This window comes from Leptopilina boulardi, unplaced genomic scaffold (assembly GCF_019393585.1).
Source record: "Leptopilina boulardi isolate dan_hultmark-lab unplaced genomic scaffold, ZJU_Lbou_2.1 LbouV2_324, whole genome shotgun sequence".
Lineage (NCBI taxonomy): Eukaryota > Metazoa > Arthropoda > Insecta > Hymenoptera > Figitidae > Leptopilina > Leptopilina boulardi.
The window spans coordinates 641,103-663,983 of record NW_026137890.1 but is presented as its reverse complement, the minus strand read 5'-3'; the positions used below and the strand labels follow the sequence as shown (position 1 = coordinate 663,983).

The 22,881-nt window shown below is 30.3% G+C and overlaps 2 protein-coding genes across 2 annotated transcripts; one reads left to right on the top strand and one right to left on the bottom strand.

Moving 5' to 3' along the window:
* The first annotated feature begins 9,895 nt into the window (after positions 1–9,895).
* Positions 9,896–12,010, top strand: LOC127284324 (sarcoplasmic reticulum histidine-rich calcium-binding protein-like). The gene is made up of 4 exons (XM_051309716.1): positions 9,896–10,372; positions 10,665–10,817; positions 10,886–11,538; positions 11,777–12,010. Exons 1-4 carry the CDS (start codon positions 10,156–10,158, stop codon positions 12,008–12,010), a joined length of 1,257 nt encoding a protein of 418 aa, XP_051165673.1. The 5' UTR covers positions 9,896–10,155.
* Positions 12,011–16,506: 4,496 nt separating this feature from the next.
* Positions 16,507–21,403, bottom strand: LOC127284340 (uncharacterized). Its single transcript, XM_051309736.1, has 4 exons — positions 21,350–21,403; positions 20,912–21,233; positions 19,626–19,871; positions 16,507–19,004 (listed from the first exon to the last, which is right to left on the bottom strand). The coding sequence occupies exons 1-4, from the start codon at positions 21,401–21,403 to the stop codon at positions 16,507–16,509; spliced, it is 3,120 nt and encodes a 1,039-aa protein (XP_051165693.1).
* Between the last annotated feature and the right edge of the window lie 1,478 nt (positions 21,404–22,881).

The window sequence follows — 22,881 nt, the reverse complement described above, 5'->3', positions numbered from 1 at the left end:
TACTTCCACGATCTTATATCCAGCAGGAACAACTGGAAAGAATTCATGAATTGTATGTACCTTTTTATTGTTAATGTATGCGCCAGTGGTAATGCTGCATTCAATTCTGATAGCATTTACCTTTAGAATTGCTACTGGCATATCAGATGTATGAGTATTATTGGCAGTTAGAGCTCGTGGAGTGAAACCCAATAATTCACCAATAGAATCCTCTTGTGTAAAATTTACATTAAGACTGCTTTTTATTTCACTACGTAAAGTATTGTTATTTGGTTTTATACTTATAATTTTTGACCCATCAGAAATAGAGTTTTGAATAAATTTTTCAATATCTTCTATTTCATAACTGCCAGGGGGTATAGTAATTACATGATTACCAATATAAAATTTATTTTTACCTTCATCTATATTTGGTATTGAATTAAACGTTAACAACTCAACTAAACCAAGCACATAATTTTTATGAGGTAATAATTCTATAGGAGGAAAATATTCAGCCTCGAGAATAGACGAATTTCCTGAGATAGTTAGAGTGAACGATTCATCCATGATGATGACTTTTGATAGACTAAATAGATATATAGATTTACCATCATTTAAATAGAGTATATTTCTGAGTCATTTCCAGTTGTCCACATAAAAATTTAAGACATAAATGACCACAATTAAAGGTATCATAATCTTGATAATTTTGATGATTGTACTGTATTAAAGTATTATAGCCAAGATAATTGACAAGTTCAAATGGTGGTTGAAGATTACCAAAACTGTCAAAATATTCTGCTTTATTTTTAACTTTCTTAAATGCTACCCAATGAGTACCTGGACCATCTATATCATCGAGATTTATAATGGCTGATTCATTTTTTCCAGGGCCTCCTATAGGTAACTCATTTCGCATAAAAACTCCTCGAAAATGAGGAATTTTCATTGCTTTAGCATACTTGATTATATCAAAATTATTTAGTGGTCGTTCAGGAAGATTTAAGACCTTTTTTTTTTATTCCTTGACCCTTTTGATAAGGTTTTAAATGTAGACCTGATCCTTTTAACAAAGGGTTTAAATGCAAGCCCAAACCCTGTTTATATGGTTTCAAGTGAAGACCTTTTGCAAGTTTAATTTCTTCCATTGCTCTATTATGACGTTGAGCTTCTTTTAATCTTTCTTTGGCTGCACTTGCATCATTGACGGCTTTTGCAACTCCTGCTGCTCCTCCAGTAAGTGCTCCAAGAGCGCTGAGTCCAGCAAAAATTGGAATTAATGGTAATAGACCACCAACTTTTGTTGGTACTGGAAGAATGCGAGGTGTTAATACTTTTTTTCTACCTCCTACTCTTTTGACAGCTCTTCGAGCAGTTTCAATAGCTGCCTTGATTGTTGAGCTAGGATCATTGCCTGGAATAATGGATTTCCTAGCAGCATCAACAATTTTTCTAAGATTAACTCGTTTTTTTGTCCTTGATTTCTTTTTACCCCCCATACCTAATTTTGATTTAACCTTCATTGTACCAGAAATAGCTAAAGCAGCAGCTTTTTCACCAATACTAGAATCCTTTGATATAACCCTTTGCCACGCTTTATCAGATAGTACTCTATCTGCAACGTTTCTTGCTTCAACGTTTTCTCGATTTTTTGAGTATGCAATATCGTGCTCCTTACACGCCACGTCTAGTGGGTTGATACCAGGATCACCGCGAGCAAGACGTTTTGCTAATTTTGTACCTGGTCCACAGTATTGGTAACCTGGCAAATGCAATTCAAATGGTAATTTATTTATAAGATTATTAACTAAACCTTTACCTCGAGAGCGACGATGTAAAATCATACTTTACTCTATGAAAGTTGAAAGAGGAATGACTTGAAAGCTATATAAGCGTTATATTTATACCTTTTGCGGCAGTCTACATCAGGATGCGATTCAAAGAACAACCTCACAAGCTTCCAGTCGTGAATCTGGATTCAATTGTTCAAAAACAAGAGAAGAAGTTGAAGCGTCATGGGAGCTTGTTGTCAGGAAGCATTCGAGCAATTTTCTGTGGTCCATCAAATTGTGGAAAAACAAATGTATTACTTTCTCTAATTTTACATCCCAATGGACTTACATTTGAAAACATTTATTTATACTCAAAATCATTACAACAACCAAAGTATAAGTTCTTGGAAAAAGTTGTAAGTAACGTTGATGGAGTTGAGTACTTGCCATTTAGTGATCATGAAGAAGTAATTTCTCCTAAAGATGCAAAGAAAAATTCAATATTTATATTTGATGATATTGCCTGTGAGAAACAAGACAATGTAAGGGCTTTCTTTTGTATGGGTAGGCATGTTGATGTTGATTGTTTCTATCTTTGTCAGACATATGCAAGAATTCCTAAACATCTAGTGCGAGATAATGTTAATTTATTAGTTCTCTTTCGTCAAGATGAAAAAAATTTGCGACATGTATATGATGATCATGTTAATACTGATATGACATTTAATCAGTTTCGAGAGCTATGTTCAAAATGTTGGAATTCAGACAAGTATGGTTTTGTTGTTATTGATAAAGACTCCGATTTAAATGAGGGAAGATATAGAAAAGGATTTGACAGTTTTGTAACACTATAAATATATGATCATCTCTTAAAATGATATTAGTTTTGGTTTAAACCTTGAAATATCAACATGTATCATAAAGAGAAAGAATATCTTCATCAAATTGCTAAAGCTAGTGATGCAATTAGAAAGAAGCATCGCATATTGAAATTGGGTAAAGAAGATGCTGAAAATGCCATAAATGAAACTTTCAAACCTATAGTACAACCCTTGCAAAAAATTGTGAACTTGACTAATATTAAACGTGAAAATTTTAAAATTGAAAAAAAGGAAGAAGAAGAAGATAAAGAAGAAGAAGAAGAAGATTATATAAGTGCTGATGAGAATGAAACCATTCCAGGATTTGACTATGAAAAAGTAGTTGGTAAATATTTGTACTTGATAAATCATAACAGAAAGCAGTGTTTGGATACAGTATATGGAGTACGCAAACTCAGAGATGGATCTTTTATGATTGGTGATAAACCAATAAGTTTTGATAATCACCCTATTAAAAATTTCTACGTCGTAAACTACGAAATAAATTACGTTGCAAACTACGTCGACAACTTTGTTGTAAATAGCGTCGTAAATGACGTCGTAAACTACGACGATTATGACGTTGGAAATTGGAATAGTAGGATCCGACGTCATATACGACGTCGTATGCGACGTAATTAACGACCACAGTAAAAAATCGTTTGAAAAATATGAAAATTCTTGGGAAATACGTTATCTGACTTTCTATAAATCTGTAAAAGATTGAAATAACCAAGAAATACAATATAACCAATTTATTTAATCACATTTTCTAATTATTTATTATTTTAATAGTTTTCAATTTTTAAGTAAATATTTATTTGTACTGTTTAAATAAATAAATTCAATAAACTTAATATTTTTAATTGAGAAAAATTGGAAAAAAGCAAAAAATTGTGAAAAAGCATAAAATTGCCTGAATTATTTGAAACAAAAAACACTTTGATATAAGTGAGTTTTATTTATTAGCAAATTGTTTACTAATTTTTTTAAAAGTACTTTAACTTTTTTTACTTTGATGTTTATTAAATAAATAAAAAGTTAGAAGAAAAAGTAATATTTTTAAATAACTCTTTATTTTCTTCTTATTTATAAATATTGAAGATTGAACACTGTTTCTTAACATACAACATTTTACAAATCCAGTTAAAATTTTTAACAAAACTATCGGATTACAGCTAGCAATGTTTTAATGGTTTTTATGTTAATTTTGTTATATTTGTTATATATTATTATTTTTGTTTTTTTTTATTTCGAAGTTGTATTGTTGTTTAATCAAACTGATATCTGTTTTAGTCCGTATTAGTTGAAGTCTTATTCGCTTCAATTATGAATTAAAGTAGTGTTTGATGCGAATTTAATAGAATGTAAAACTGATTTATGATTTTTTTAAACTAAATTCTAATTAAATTCCTTTAAAATAAAGTGGTTTAATGACTGTTACTTCTCTAAGAAAGTCTCTTAAGTTTTACATATTTGTGACATAAAAATTTTTCTTTTCGTGAACTGATTTTAATTAAAAGAGCATATTTACCTAATCAATTGAGAGATCCCATGCAATAACGCACTATGCGCTATAACTTAACTTAAGCGCCTAATGCGATATTGCATGGGGCCTCTTAATTATTAAGCCAATCTATTAATAATGGCATAAATTAGGAACTGCACAGAGATATTCATTATTTTTTATTTTTATGTGTACACATACACTTACGATATTGTCGGTTGGTACAGCTGTTTCATTCTCACAAATTTTATTAATTTTTCGCAACATACTATAAAAATCACCATATGCGTTAGACGTTTGAATTACTTGAACTATCGCGTATTCTGAATTAATATTTGTATCAACTACAAATGAATTTAGTTTCACATATGTACCGTCCTGCAATTTAGCGAAAGAATTGTTTGAGCGCTGATTAACTTTTACTGAAGACATGTATAAACAGCCATGTTTAACAATTTTTTTATACATGCTAGCACATTCAGTTAAGTTTAATTTTTGTAACCATAATTTACTTAGTTTTGATGACGAACCAAAATAGCGAACATTTTCTGTCTGGGCAGTCTTTTTAGCTACTTTTGTGCCAATAGTGTTACAAAAATTTCTTACAGGAAATGAAGAATCAGGATAGATATGCTCTTTTAAGGTAAGGAAAGTGTACTTTAAGCTAATACGTCGACAGATTTGGCTATGAATTCCTTTAGCTGCATGAATAATTTTCAATAAATCCCCATTTCCTGACTCGAATGCATATGCGTTATGACACCAAAGTGGTCCCCAGTCTAAAACAGTTCTTGCTAGATGTAAGAGCAAGTGGACGTTAAATGTCATCGATGCTTTCGTGTACAGAGATTCCACACGACCAACAAATTCGTGAAGTAACTTGTCAGCATAGTCAATTTCTTTGATCGTAATTTCCTGTTGTGATAATATGTAAATAGCTTCAACAAAAAGAGTCCAATGCATCAACAGATTATCTGGCACTATGTCTTTAAGAACAATCAAGCTGTAATAAAAGGTCCAATTTTCCCACTCACGGGCCTTCCAATATGCTCGTTCAGAGAATGCTCTTATGAGTCGGGAAAGTTGATTTGGCACCTTTATAGTAGCCATAATTTCATCGATGTCAGGAATATAATTTCTGGATAATAAGCCAACCTTTTTTAAAGTTCCAAACCACATAGCTGCGAACTGTTTCGCAATTCCAGAACAGCAGTGCAAGGGCTCAACAACACAACCATAAATTATGTCATATTGAAACAAATTTATCAATTGTGATGGGCATTTTACTCCGAAAATAGGTTTTTTCGAAGTAGAAGCTTTGTCCATATGTTTTAGAGTGTCTTTGACATTTCTATTTTTAGGAACTTCGTTCATTAGGGGATATTTAATAGTTCCAGATCGTTTTTTCGAATTGTTATTATTTTCAACCCACTCGCCCGGGTGGAGACATAGTCCGCAACCATATCTACCATTAAATTGAAGAAAACCTTGCACTGGTGCACGGGCTACCGAATCCACGCAACAGACCAAATTAAAAATTTTAATTACTCTTTTTATTCCGTTTATAATGCATTCAACTCCCTTTGTCGAAAGTTCACGCATCTCGTCTACATACGGTTCAAGGAATACATTCATATCTGGCTTATCTTTTCCAAACCAGAGCCCAGCAAGAATTAATTCCTTGGTTCGAACATCAAATGGTACTTCATTAACCATCAAAAAGATAGGCCAGATAGAATAGGATGAGCTTGCGAATAGCGGTGCACCATCAGTATTAAAAACTAGTGTTGCGTAATTGTGTTTATCTGAATCACTTAAATTCTTTACAAATTCCCTGTATTTCCTGCCATCATAAATATCCCGAAATCTACCTTTTTCGTGAACTGTATTATTTACTACATGGTCGTAATATTCGCTGTTTGCTTCGATTAATTTAGAAATTGGAGATGCAACATTCATCATAACAAAGAAATCTTTATATGATTGACTTTTAACATTAATTTTTGTTTTGCATATTTTGCATTTGAGAAAATGAGTACTTCTATCAAATTTTCCTATGTATGCACCACATTTTGTACAAGTTGCGTGAAGTGTCATTGTATTTTTTGGATAGAAAAGTTTATCTATCAGGTATTTAGTTGTTGGTAAAATGGATTCCGAAAATATGCAGTTAATCAGAAGAAAAAGGTCAGTCGTTTCAGTCAGAGAAAGTGCATGAACGAGGATAAATTTTAAAATCATTAAAACTACTTCACCGATAGTTTTGTTTGGTTTAGCTGTAATGGGTCTTTTAAATGATTCACTATCTATGAAATCTTCATAAGAATTAAAAGAATTTGAATTTTCTTCAGCTTCTGCTGCCACAGGATCTTCAAAAACTCCTTCGTCATTTGTGGCAGAGAAAAAATCCAGTTCATTTTCCTCCTGTAAATAATTATTATAATTAAAAATGACGTTTTTTCAACAAATCTTTAGAAAAGAATTACAATACAGGATTGATACTTCATATTTTCAAATTTAGGAGTTGCATTTTTAATTTTGAAAAATTTAGGGGCCCGTCACAAAATACGTAACGCTTATTTGGAACATTTTTGACCCCCCCCCTCCCTAGAACGTTACGTAGTTTTCTCACTATTTCTAAGTAATTGATTAAAATTTTGGATAATTAAATTATTAACTGATTAAAACTGGGAATAATTGAATTTTTAACTCATACAAATTTAGAAGAACCAGAGTTGTCACTAAAATTTTATTTTATTTTTCCCTGACCTAGATGCAAAAACTTGAAGGTATTGTCAATAATAAAAAAATTAAATAAGTGTTTTTAAAAGTTAAAATTTAAATTGAAATCTTACATATTTTACATTATAAAATTATTTTCAATTTTTTAGAAATTTTAATTATTTTTTTGATTTCTTATTTCACTCAATTTCAAAGATTTCCCTGACAAAAAATTTTTTTTCCTGACATTTCCCTTACTTCCCAGACAAATTAAATTTTTCTTAACATTTCCCTGATATCCCTGACTTCCTTGACACGTGGAACCCTGGAAACTCAGATTTCGCTCAGAAGCGAAATTTTGATATCAAAAATATAATCTTTAAAACACTTTTATAAAATTTAGTACAGTTTTATTCAAATTTGGTACAAGTTTTATCGAATTTTAATATAACTGTAGTAAATTTCATAAAAGTGTTTTAAAAATTAGTATATCTTAAATGAAAATTTCGCTTGTGAGTTTCGTTTCCATGAATTGAAAAGCACTTTTATAAAATTTTCTATTTATTTCCTTTCCGTGGGCAAATATGCATATGAGATGAAAAGCAAATGCGTTACGTAAAAAATCACTCCGCCCCCCACCCTCTCATAACGCAGCGTAGTAATTTTGAAGACCCCACCCTCCCCCTAATGGCGTTATATAATTTGTGAATGGTCCCATTAATATATTTTTTAAATTAAAGGTTTTGCATCCAAAGTGTTAAAGATGAGGGTTTGAACTTTCCCGATACATCCAGTACTCAAAATTTTTTAAAAAAGCAAAATTTTTTTAACTGGAGTGGTTTCAAAAATCCGCATAAATTCGGGTACCCGAGTTTTTCGGGTAACCAGAAATTTTCTGGTAGCCCGATTTTTTCGGGTATCCGAACGCATTCGGTTACCCGAAAATTTCGGTTACCCGACATTTCGGGTAGCCCGAACCCGACACGACCCGAAAAAAACTCAGCCCGACCCGACCCGAGTTTTCGGGCTTTTTGCACACCTCTAATTAATTCATTTTTATTAATAATTATTTCTTTATAATCTATTAATTTAAAATGATTTATATTTTGCTCATTATGGAGATGGAATTTGATAAACTTTAAGAATTTAAGAATGTTAATTTTAGAATTACTCTAACTTTATTTCTTTTCAAAATATTGAATTTATTATGAATAAATATTTTTTTAAGTAATTTTTACCTCGAAAACAAGAAAAAAATGAAATTTTTATATTTCGTGCTCCAAAAACACACTTAAGAAAACTTTTGGTACTTATAAGAGTAAGAGTATGCTTTTTTAATAAATAAATAAATTAATTAATAAATAAAATAATAATAAAAAAATTAATAAAATTTTTTTATATTTATTATTTACTTTTATTATTTATTTTTCAAGTATAATTTAAATTTAAAATTTAATAAACTAATAATTTGATTTATTAAAAAAAATTTTATTATTGAGTTAATGAAAGGTAGCGATTGATGTGTCAATTTGTAAAAACTAGAAAGTTAAAATACCAAAATTTAGTATGAATTTTTTTATCGTATTATTGCAAAGTATTTATCATCCTCTGCAAAAATAGAAAAGATTTCTTAAAACGTGTTACAATTTGTTTAAAATAAAACAAATAAGTCGATCAAGTTTTTGAATATTATTTATGTAAAATAAAAATGATCAATTCACCTCAGTACTGCCCTTTACTTCATTTTCAGTCGAATCAATTTCTTCAGCCAGTGACTTTAGAATTTCGGAAATTTTTATTTCATCATCAGTTCTATCAGATGATGGATTCTGTAAAATGGACCAGTTAATGTAAAATTAGTGAAAAATGTTTTTAAATTTTTTACTATTATAAAACACACGATTTTACTTTCCTAAAAATCGGGTACTCAGGCTTATCATTTAGGATGTTCCAGAAATATCTTGAATATCTAAATATTGGGAGATACTTACTTGAAAGTTGTCAATGGGAGTTTCTTGCTTATTAGTTTCATTGTTTAAAGATTTAGAGAATTCCATGGGTTCATCGGCAGGATGTGAATAATGAGATTCCAAATTTTCTAAATTTTGTAAATTCTCATAATTTATCTGTTGCTGATTTTCACTCTCGTTTTCAATATTTTGTTGATGCTGAGCTCCTCCCTTGAATAAAACAAATTTTACCATAGAACGAATTATAGAGTTTATCTTAGAAATGAATTTCGCGTAAATAATAATTTATTAATTAATCATTTATACTAATAAATAAGTTAATAATTTTAATAAGTATAAATATTGACTAGTCATGAAAACTATAAAAGTTTTAATGTAAATGAATTGCATTTGATAATTTTATATACTTACCGTTTCTTTCCCCGACTTTTTATATCTGTACATTGTTGTCGCTGGAATAGGTTCATTAGAACCAGATTCGAGATATCTTTTATATCTTTTTGGCTTATTCATGATCAAACTTTCAACCAATAAAAATTTTTAAAAATAACGTTTGACAAATTCAAATTGTCATCTTTTAACCAATGACAATTTTTACAGTCACGTTCGACACATTCAAATTGTTTTTTGTCTATCTTCACTCATCTACTTCAATTGTTATATTCTGTCAATCGTTTAACCTGAGAATCAATGTTGCTTTGGTAACACAAATGATGTTATTTTTTTAAAAAAAACAACATATTTTCTCAAGCTATTTTAATTTCTCGAAGAAAGGAGAAATGTCTATCTCTCATGCCTACGTGTATTTTAAAAGTGGCGTTAAACAATTTGTGCCCATAAGTTGTGTATTAAATTTCAATCCAAAAAGTGAAAATGATTTCGACAACAAGAAAAAGTACAAAGTCTGGACTGGAAATGGAAAAGGAAAAGGCGATTTATTAAACGCATTCATTATTTTATTAGGAAGTAAGTATTGCTTTAAAATATTTTTTTCTTATTTCCAACATCCAGAAGTTCCAAATAGTTTAGACTTAATTTTTAAAGTCGTGAAAGTTACTTTATATTTTTTCTGTGCATAAAAGGACAAACAAATTTTTGCGGAATTGTAAAATTTTTGCCACTAATTTTTGTGCTCAATTTTCATGGGGTCGTATGATAGAAAATGAATTTCAATAGACTTTTATTCCTTTATTCATTCAAGTTTGATATAAAAATTCGTCCTAAAATTGTTTTATTAATTAAGAAATAAAATTCAAAATTCAACTTTTTTTTCTACAGAGAGTAAAAAGCATCTGGAAAAAAAGAAAAATGAATCGCGTTTGAGACTGCCGAACAGAAATCTTATGAGTTTTCAGTCGACCAGCAGTGTGGAAAAGCCGAAAAGGAAACGTAAAAAACAATCCAAAATTCGACAAGAGGCAAAAGGAAAGCAAAATGAGAGTATCATGACTAAGTACGAGGAACACATGAAAAGCAGGGAAATCATTGTCGAATCTGACGACGAGAGTTTGGGAAGAAACGATACCGTTTTAATGTCATCAAATTCTATAAGTTTCTCAGGTAATCATTCTGATAGTAAATTAAAATAATTTAATTGTTCTGATATTTAAAAACAGATTAAAAATTAATTTTTTTATATTTTGTTTACGTTTTTAAAGTTTTTTCAAATTTTATAAAATTTCAATTATATTAATTAATTATATACAATTATATTTAAAAAAATGTTCTCTAAAAAATTCTTTAAAACTTAAATTAGTTAAATTATACCAAAAATATTTTTTTGTAAAATATTTTATACTCTGAAAATAGGGCCAAAAAGAGAATTTAAATTCTAATATTTACAAATTTTTAGCTGATAATCGTCGATCTCTGGAAGAAGTAGATTCACAATATTCGGATGAGGAGAATGATGACAATTCTGACGATTCTACATCTTCAATCAATTTTCGATCTTCTGGAAACTCTAAAATTGTTCAAAATTCTGGGCATTTGGAAAATTCTGGTGGTAAGTTAAAATACGTATTTTGTAAATAAAAATTGCATTTAATCATATAAAAATACTATCATTTTTAGATGATTCAGACAAGGAAAATTGTCGACCTTCTACAAGTCAGGGAAATACTAGACTACTTGGACTAGACAAAGAAAAATCTGCAGCGCCTCATAATGATCGACTTTCTGCAAAGACTGGACTTCCTCGGGCCAGAGACCATCAAAGACTTGGTCATCATGAGCGTGCACGAAATCCTCCACCCATTGAGAACCCTGGACCTGATGAATATGTTGAAAGACGTGAACCTAGAATCGGAGAGCATCAAAGACCTGGCCATTATGATCGCGTTGGAAATTCTCCACCTGTTGAAAACCCTGAACTTCATGGAAATGTTCAAGAACGTCGACCTAGGGCCAGAGATCAACAAAGACCTGGTAATAATGAGCGGGCTGGAAATTCTCCACCAATTGATAACCCTGGACCTGATGGACATGTTGAAAGACATTCACCTCCGGCCAGAGACCATCAAAGACTTGGTCATCATGAGCGTGCACGAAATCCTTCACCCATTGATAATCCTGAACCTGATAGACATCTGGGAGGACGTCCACTTAGGGCTGCAGAACATCGTAGACCTGAATATCAAGAATCTCCGGAAAATCCTCCACCTTTCGAAAATCATGACCCTAATAGACGTGTTGTAGGAAATCGCATCGTGAATGCAAATGATTGGGTGTGTATTTAAAACCAATAATAAGAATAACAGATACATATAAAAATAATGAAAATAATTTTTTTATTTTGACAATTTAGAATTAGAGGAACGAACCTGTGTATTTTTAATTTTTGTTTTGTTTCATTGAAATCAAGTTTTACTTTAGCTGCTTAAAATAATGACTTTTAGTAAAATATTAAAGGTTTTTTCTAATTCCGTTATTTTTATTAATGCTAGTTACAATTTTTCACTTTAGGTATATCTTCGAGAAGATAGAAGGGTTCATCTTGACGTATGGGAGTTGATGTTGACCCGTTCAGATTCAAAGTTTGTGCGAGACGTAGCGGATGTATTATGGACCAGAGATGAACTGAGGCTACGTTGCTTAAATGCTGAAAGAGCAAATATGAATAGAGTCGAAGGAGAAGAAATAAGAAGACCATTGACTCCTGCAACTTATGAGATTTTGAAAAGTTATAAGTTTAATTAAAATTTCTTTACTTATGGCAATACATTTCCTAATAAATTTTCAATTTATATATAAATTTCAATAAAAAAATTTTAACTAAAAAAAATTTAATCCGAAAAAAGTAACTAATTTATGTTAATTTTTATTTATAACAATAAATTAATTAATTAATTAAAAATAATTAATATTTGATTAACCATAATTTTAAAAAAAGTTTAAATTTATCCAGCAAATTTGCATCAATTTTTTCACAGTATTGCACTAAAAAATTATGAGTTTCAAGAATTTCATTTTATTATTAATTTTAATTATTATTTAATTAATTAAACTAATAAATATTATTTTACTCTAAATTAATAGGAATATTTTATGTTCTTAATATTCTAATAAGGTTTGTATTTTTTAATAACTTTCTTTTTTTAATGATAGACTGTCTGTACAACAAAATCACGGATTCTGGAGTGTCAGGAAGACAGAGAAAATTAAGAATGAAAAAGATCCCAACTTATATGAAAAATAAGCTGTACGATGTGCGAAGAAGATACCGTTGAAAAGTCAACTTTTCTGATTTGAATTGATATTAATTATTTACTTTAAAGTTAACATTCCTTTTGAATTTTTCAACTTGAAAAATATTTTACTCGCGAAATATTTTTTAAAAATTGCAAAATTTTTATAGTTTCCTGTTTAAATAATTCTCGATTATTAAGCAACAGTAATTAATAATACTTATTTCCGAATTGTGTGCTCCATACGTATTTAATAAAGACATTATTAATCTACTGAAGCTATTATTTTATTGTAGATATAATTCCTGTTAAAAATAATTATTTTCACTACATTACTATTTATCTTGCTGAAAAATATTTTAAAGGATTTAAATTTTTATTTCTCTAACCTTATGTTCATTATCTCACCTTAAAACTTTTTGATTTTTTTTTCTAAATTATTCTGCTACAAAACTTATTAATTAAAATAATTTAACAATTTCTATAATAGACGATACTTTAGTGATTAATTGTAATCAATTTAAATAAACAAATGAAAAAATTTTAAAAATTCTTTTCAAGCTTTTAAGTATAAATTATTAAAATTAAATCAATTACAATAAACTTAAAATTTTATTAATTTGTTATTTTAGTCACTATTTCCAACTTTTACGGATTCTATAGTTGTTTATTTTGTATTTCTCGGCTGTTTTTTAATTTCTATTCATTTTCCGGACAATGAAAATCGTATGATCGTTTATTACGTCGTATACGACGTTGCATTCTACTATTCCAATTTCCAACGTCGTAATCGTCGTAGTTTACGACGTTCTTTTCGACGCTATTTACAACATGGTTTTCGACGTAGTTTACAACGTGATTTATTTCGTAGTTTCCGACGTGGAAATTTTTAATAGGGCACTTGGTGAATATTGGAGATAAACGTTTTAATGTTACCACTGGGTTATTAGAACTTTTATTTAAAAATAAACCTGAGAAAGCATATATTAGTAAAGAAGATGAGAGAAATTATAAAGAAATTCTTATTGCTTCCAATGCACATAAAAAGAAATATAGCTCCTCTGAACCAATTCGTACAGATAAAAATTTTAAATTTATGAATTTTATATCTGGACTGTTCCCACAAAGAAGAGAACCATATGTCAGTGGTAGTTCACTGCCCAAATTTATGATTACAAACAGAAATTTTAAACCAGACTATATCTATTGGGATGACCCGAATGAATTGGTTGACCGTCTTCGGCTTCTCATGGCATCTCAATCAGCTGGTAATCCTAGTCATAATAATGAAATAATGTCCATCATTGAAGAATTGCGAGAAGCTAAAATCATATATTAAGACATGTTTCTGCAAATTTTATCCATTTCAATCATGAGCATTGATGTGTTCGGACATCCCCTCAATAGAGGAGGAACTGTAGCAGCAAAACGAGGACCACCTGGACCTCCTGGAGTTGGTTTTAAAGTAGATTCAGAAGATAATTATGACTGTGAAGGTAAAAGAATTTGTAACCTTGCAAAAGCTAAAGCAGAGGGTGATGCAGTTAATTTATTACTTACTCAACGTATGATAAAGAACGAAGTGCGACTAGTATATCAAGTTACGTCTTCACTACGATTAGATATTGACAACAGTAACATGTTGTTAAAAATTCTTGAAGCTTCTGTAACAGATAAACTTCAAAATCTAGAGAAACAAATAAATCAAAATTTTCTAGACATTGATAACAGTAATGTATTATTAAAAACTCATGAAGACTCTATAGGAGAAAAATTAAAAAATCTTGAAAGACAAATTAATCAAGATTTATCATATAAAAACGTAGAAATTCTTGGTGAAATCAATGCTCGTTTGAGAGTTCTTGAAAATGAAATGAAAACAGAGAAAAATTTATTTGATACTGATAATAGTAATATGTTATTAAAAACTCTTGAAGGCTCGTTATCAGAAAAATTAAACAATCTTGAAAGACAAATAAATCAAGATTTATCATATAGAAACGCTGAAATTATTGGTGAACTAGATACTCGTATGAGAGCTCTTGAAAATGAAACGAAAACTCTTGAAAAACAAACAAAGAAAAATTTATTTGATACTGATAATAGTAATGTGTTATTAAAAACTCTTGAAGGTTCAGTATCAGAAAAATTAAACAATCTTGAAAGACAAATAAATCAAGATTTATCATATAGAAACGCTGAAATTATTGGTGAACTAGATACTCGTATGAGAGCTCTTGAAAATGAAACAAAAACTCTTGAAAAACAAACAAAGAAAAATTTATTTGATACTGATAATAGTAATGTGTTGTTAAAAACTCTTGAAGGTTCAGTATCAGAAAAATTAAACAATCTTGAAAGACAAATAAATCAAGATTTATCTTATCGAAACGCTGAAATCATTGGTGATCTAGATACTCGTATGAGAGTTCTAGAAAATGAAACGAAAGCTCTTGAGAAACAAACAAAGAAAAATTTATTGGATACTGACAACGGAAATGTGCTATTAAAAACTTTGGAAGGCTCAGTATCAGAAAAATTATACAATCTTGAAAGACAAATAAATCAAGATTTATCATATAAAAACGCTGAAATTATTGGTGAACTGGACAGTCGTTTGAGAGCTCTTGAAAATGAATGACAAAAAGTTGACAGTAGTGAAAGAAATTCACACACAAGCGAGAAAGAGTTATCATCGTCGCCGCGTTGAAATGCGTGATATCGATGAGACCTGGCAAGCTGATTTAGTGGAAATGTTACCTTATTCTAAAGTAAATAAAGGTTTTAAGTACTTACTAACAGTAATAGACACATTTTCCAAGTATGCTTGGGCTATTGCTGTAAAAAGTAAAAATGGAAATGACGTCACCGATGCAATGAAGTCTATTTTTGTCAAAGGACGTATACCAAAAAACCTGCATACAGATAAAGGTAAAGAATTCTACAATTCACAGTTTAAAGCTTTAATGAAAAAGCATAAAATTAATTTATACTCAACATATAGTAATATGAAAGCATCCATTGTCGAACGATTTAATAGAACTTTGAAAAGAAAAATGTGGATGCAATTTAGTTTACGAGGAAATTACAAGTGGTATGACATAATAAATACGCTTGTTTCCAATTACAATGATACAAAACATCGAACAATTGGAATGAAGCCTAATGATGTAACTGCAGAAGATGTAGAAATTTTAAAAGAACGATTTTTAAAGTTAAGAAAGATACCTTTGAAAAGGTCAAAGTTTAAAATTGGTGACAAAGTTCGAGTCAGTAAATATAAAAACATGTTTGAGAAAGGCTACACTCCCAATTGGTCAACTGAAATATTCACCATCGATAAAGTTGAATCAACTCAACCTGTGACTTATAAACTTAAGGATTACCAAGACGAAGCCATCAGTGGAGGATTTTATGAAGAGGAGCTTCTTAAAGTGAAATATTCAGATATTTATCTGGTTGAAAAAATTCTCAAGACACGTGGAAACAAAGTTCTTGTGAAATGGCTAGGATTTGACAACTCTCACAATACTTGGGAAGATAAAGCAAATATATAGTTGAAAACGTTTCATTATTGATTCATTATTGATTCATTATTGATTCATTATTGATTCATTATTGATTCATTATTGATTCATTATTGATTCATTATTGATTCATTATTGATTCATTATTGATTCATTATTGATTCATTATTGATTCATTATTGATTCATTATTGATTCATTATTGATTCATTATTGATTCATTATTGATTCATTATTGATTCATTATTGATTCATTATTGATTCATTATTGATTCATTATTGATTCATTATTGATTCATTATTGATTCATTATTGATTCATTATTGATTCATTATTGATTCATTATTGATTCATTATTGATTCATTATTAAATTAAGTATAAGTTATAATTTTAAGTTATTATGTATAGATATAAGGATTTTATAATAAACAACACATGAAATTAATATAAATTTGTTTCATTTATTATTCTTACAAACTATTTACACTTCATCAGAATTTGGGATCGCATAATGACCCCACGGTAGAGTATCGGTACTCTCTGGTAACAAATACCGTTTATCATCTAGTGGACTTAAAGCTACTTTTACCTGCTTCACAGTTTCAAGATTGTGAAGCCGTGATCTTATATTATACTGCGTTCGAGTTTGAATGTCAAAATCTCGCAGACATTTTACATAATCATCAAAATGAATTGATTTTTTTACAACGCCGGCTTTAATACCTTTTGCTTTTTTAATATAATCTTTATCTTCAACACGAATGCTGTACATCTTACTCCGCAAGCCAACAAATTCAGTAACTATTTTACCATTACATTCATCTTTCATAAGGCCGAGTATTTTTTTGTTGACTTGCGGTATCCCATACACATTATTCGCGGGATAATCTGATGTATCAAACTTATCAATATCTTCTTTCATATCCTTATAAATATCTTGACATTTAACTTCATAGACTAGACTGTCTGTATCAGTATACAACAGTTTACAAGCGTTACCATATTTATTCAACATATAACTATAGTGAAAATCATAAATTAACGTTTTGGATATATCAAGCACACTTAACCCTACATATATCGGTTTGTTGAGCAGTACCTCGGTTTTAGTTAATTCAATGGCAACCAGATTTTCATCAAATATTGCCCGACTACGGAAATTTGGTCGGGATATGAGAGCTTCTGCTCCGTAACGGCCAAACCACTGTGTAACAAGCTTTACATCAACATGTTTACGAACATTTTCCATTGTTTTGCCATACACTGCATTGTTCATGAGTTTGAACAAATTCTTTTCAAACTCGTTTTTAGCATTAGTTCGCATCATCGTGTTATAATCAATGTATGGTTTAAGCCAAGTTGATTGCTTAAACTGTAAAACACGATGTATTTTTACAAGTTTAATACCATTTGATAAAACTTGTTTTAGCGTTCTATAGTGTATGACATATTTTTTTTTCGGCAGCAAAGTGGTTAACAATTTCTCTTGTTTCGACATAGGCGGCTTTGCTTTTTCTGCGCAAAATGGCATGTCTTTATGAGTATCATGAATACTTTCAGGATACTCTAAATCCACTTCCAATATGTACCCAACAGAAGAATCGTCAGGTACATTAAAATCAAAAGTATCGTTGACATGATCAACCCATTTGAAACCGCCATATGGAAGCGCTTGTGCCATTGCCCAGCCATACAAATTATTGGCATCAAAGTACATTATATAGCTGGTATCTTTATTTTCGTCGAATTTATATATATAAGGATTATTCGCTTTGGCATAACGGTTACAACATTGACTAATGCCACCTCTGATACCTGACTCAACAAACATAACCATATCAATATCGGTTATAAGTTGCAATGCTATACTCGTATACTTGAGCATGGCATCCCAAGTTAAACCAGGGGTTGTATAATAGTGTGCAGGATCTAACCCATACGCTTTAACACATTGTTCTCGAAAATTTTCAAAAACATCTGCTAGTAATAGTACATCAGTTTTCATATATAAATGGACATAGTCATAGAGATTTTTGCAATCAAACTCAATCCATACGTTCTGTGCATGCTTATATTCATCATCAGAAATGCCCGCATCGTAAAGCGTACTATAAAATTTCTCTATCGGAGGTAGTTGCGTCTCATCAAGCTTGGTTTTTGAATCAAAATACTCGTAGGGGAATACACCCTTTCTAGTTAATAATTTAATTTTATCAGGATTACTCACAGTATTGGCAAAAACAGAATGTACAATTTTATATTCATCTAAATAGGATGCGAGTTTTTCAAGGGATGCTGCCATAAATCGGAATGAGTCAATAAATCTAAATTTAACCTCACTACCTTTAACATGTTTAATAAAGGAGATATATTTCTCCTTATTGATGGGAAGTAGACTTATATGACCTTCAAAACTTGTTGAAATTGCATGTATAATGAAATGTGCATCATAGCCACTTAAATTGTGAAATACTACGGGAATAGTCTGACAATCTTGATAATTTAAATTACATGACTCATGGGCAGCACCCCTATATTTACCAGTAAGGTGACAATGATCACGGACTTTCTTTACATTTGCTGGTATTTTCTGATGACATATGTGACACATTACGGCTCTATTAAAGTCACTGACTTGCTGAGGAGTTAAGGTATCCATTGGTAATGGTTTTTTAAATATTTTATCAATTTTTTCAGATAATTGCCTTAATTCCTCAGAAAACCATTTAGCAGGGTCGGATTCCTGCTTCGGACAAGCAACATACTTGCATTGAGATTCGTCATAGCTACATTTTATATAATAACCAATACTTAATAACTTATGACGCTGGAATATCTTAGTTTTACTTAAATTATCTACATCATCTTCTACAGGTAGAAGTAAACTCTCACAGTCAGCGTAAATAATAAATGGAACTTTTTCCCTATTCTTATAATTTTTAAAAGTAATCATACATTTATCAGGCTTTGGCAAAATTACTTTACATTCATTCAATTTTTTACAATTTTCAGTGTGTACATTTAATTTTTCATCTGAATGGAAATAGTGAAGACATCGGTCACATATATACTTTCTACCATTATTGTTAGACAATTGCTTTGATATGAGTCGTGAAAAATCTTTTATCCAAACGTAATGGAAATTCATAAAATTAATATCGTCACAATTTGCATTAACATCATTATTCATATTTTCATCAACATATGAATCTACTACATGCAGTAGATTTACATGCTTCCTCCTCTTTTCTACAGTTAAATGTAGCGGGTGAACTGAAAAATTACCATACTTTTTTGCTAGACCGTAGACATTTATAGATATATCATTAAGTTTTTCAAATTTCGCTATACTTTTTAATGCTACAGGAAATTCGATTCCTTTAAAATTTAACTCATTTTCAAAATTCTTATAAGTAGAAACACGGTCACTTCTAGTTAAATTTTGATGTAAAGCTGAAAGAACAGCCCATTTAAAACATTCATTGTCTCTATCATTATGTACATTAATACACGCATGTTTTATCTTGATTTTAACAGGTAAATCAATATATGAACTAGCACGTAAAGGATTATATTTATTTACATTAATTTCTAATTTACCTATAGATTGTAGATTCCAATTAGATCCTTTTGCATAAAACTCTTCAACATTTTTTAAAATTGGCTGCTTCATATTTACATCAAACCATTCCTCCAATGGGGTTGTTAGAAAAATACTGCTAGATTTTGCTGTAAACGGTATTGGAATAACTACCTCTTCTTCATTTTGCACCCTTTTGAAATAAGCTGTCAGAACGCTGTAGACAATGAGGGAACCATTTTGTTTTAAAACATCGGTAATGTGCTCTTTAAACAAAATGGATGCATCATCTAAAAACCTACTTATATCTATATGTACAATATTTATTATAACATACGTGTACAATCTACATTCAAACGCATTCTCACACATAGCCCATCGTACACGCTTAGTAATATCTGAGTCTTGTAAGCCAGCGCCCTCTACCGCATGAGATTGAAACAATACTCTATATCTCACAAAGGATTGCAGAATGTTCTCACATCGACTTTTCTCATGCGTAAAATACATATATCTTAAAATATTTGTTAAAAGTAACTCATTTCGAGAACATTCCGCAACCCATCGTACTATAAATTCATTTTTATCTACGCCATTACGCAAACTTGAAAGCAATTCAAGAGCATCCTTAATGAGTGTAAGTGATATGTCATACTCATCAAGAATGGTCTTATAATTTATACGTTTTACAGGTACTTGGTTATCGGTACACTTTCGTTTGCCTACCATTATAAAATCTTAAAAAATAAGAAAAGTGAAAAAATATAAAATCAGAACACTCTACTCGCTGTTAACTCTTGCTGCGACTAGGCTGCATGAGCTCACAGAATAGAATGAAAAATCAACTCGCAAAACTTCAATTTATATCCCGAAAGTCCAACTGTTGAGCATGCGCAGTGGACGTTAAACCACCACTCTTATTTTACCACCACTCTTACTTTACCACCACTCTTATTTTACGCATGCGCAGTGGACATGGTATCACCACTCTTACTTTACGCATGCGCAGTGGACTTTTAACTAGCACTCTTATTATTATTTACCAACAGTCTGTAACTTACAAACAGTTGGTAATGCAGATTTATCTACAGTCGGTATTGGCTTGGTTGGTAACTTACCGACTGTAGGTAAATCTAGTGAACGATTAACCACTACCCTTATTCTACGGTCGCGCAGAGAATATGTATAAAAGAAAGATATACTTTTAATATACATTTAAACTTTTATTGATTTAAATTATTTAATATAATTTTAATTTTAAGTTTCAATATAACCCTACGCCGATGACGACCACCGCGCCGCCTACGTTCATTGGTAGGCGGTGGAGTCGGCGATTTCGGTGGCGGGGGTGTTGGTGATCGCGGCGGCGTTGGCGATCGCGGTGGCGTTGGCGATCGCGGTGGCGTTGGTGATCGCGGTGGCGTTGGCGATCGCGGTGGCGGTAGAGGTGAAGGCCTCTGCACCCTCGCCCAGGGTGGTGAATCCGGCCGATATTGATGGGCAATCGACCGGAGTGGGGACATCGGCTCTGGTGTCCCCAATTCCACCCAAGATGGCGTCTCTGGCTGATGCCAGGGTGCAGGTGACCCCGGTGGTGTGGAGGGTAGGGGCACCTCATTGCCTGGGTTCTGTAACTAATAAATTATTATTAATTAATTATTGTTTAAATAATTATTATTAAATAATTATTGTTTAAATAATTATTGTTTAAATAATTATTATTAAATAATTAATTAATACTTACATTATAGGCCGACATCACCCTCACGAGGCAGTGGAAGCAGGAGCAGTCTTCCATGCTTGACTGCACTGGTCGAAGTCTCGGTCGAATATGCTAATTAATAGCAATACACTTACCCTCGTTAATTTTCTCCCACCACTGTAATGTAGAGAAACTACAGGAGCGATTCTTGTGGAGAGTGAGTAGAACTAGAAGCGCGCTGACAGTTACGCGGGAAAATAATTTGAATTCAAAATATATTTGAAAAATTAACTTCTTAAAATTTAAATTTTTTTTTTAAATATTATATTAGTTTTGAATAATTGTAAAATTAATTTTTTTGCAAATTTTATTTCTTGAAAAAATTAAAATTTTTAATTAAGTATAACTTTGTAATTTAGAAATTTAATTATTGCAAATTTAATTTTTTGCTAAATTGTTGTATAATGATAGGTGTTATTTTAAAAAAAGGGATTTAGGATTAATTTTTAGGTTAGGTTGATATTAAAGATTATTTATTTTAACATTTTAAATCTATATTTAACATTGGTAGAAAAATTTATTATTTAGCCTAATATATAGAAAAAAACTTAATATTTATTAGAAAAAAATGAAAACATATAAATATCCGTATAAAAATAGAACATTTCAAATCTATATTTAACACTTGAAATAAAAAAATATATTATTTAGCCTAATATATAGAATAAACTTAATATTTATTAGAAAAAAATGAAAAGATATAAATATGTGTATAAAAAAATAGATTATTTTCCTTAATATTTATTAAAAAGCTAAAAAAGATACTAATATATAAAAAATGAAAACTTTAATAAAACAATAAAAGTAAAAAAATAGTTTAAAAATATAAAATTGAATTTGTAAAATAACACTATTTATTTTTTTTCATTTTCCTCAATGACGACATCAAATTTTCCTTTGGAGATCCCTTTTTTCCCCTTCTTTTTAATTTTTGTGGTGGAATTAATTCTATTTTTTTTTGTTTTTCCTGTCTTCTTCTCCTTATTTTTTGAATTAGGTCTAAGCCATCGATTATAATCGGCTGAACCTCCGCAACATGCTCCTTCCTTTTAATTAGAACGTTTGAGCTATGCCTGTTTGGCATTCCCGGCTTCCTTGTAAAGCAAGGTGGGGTATCTTCATCCCCAAACAATTCTGGTGCATTTGGATTATATTCTGCATCTTTTAGTTTTGCAAATTTTGCCGTATTTTGTTCTAAAATCTGTTAAAAAAAGTGTACAATTAATAACTTTTTTTCAACTATACATATATTAAACTTCTAAAGACAGCTCATAGATGTCACGTAATGGTAAAGTCATTTACTATAATGAAAATTAAATATATATATTAAGAGATATATTTAAAATAACAAAATATAAAAAATTTTATCTTTATATGTAAAATGCAAATTATTTTTATTAAAAATTAATTTACCCTTTTTTTAGTCGCCTCAAACCAGCTTTTCACCTCACTCTTTTTATCATCTTTGGTTTCCTGCAATATACAAAAAATATTAATAAAGGTCAATTTTATTT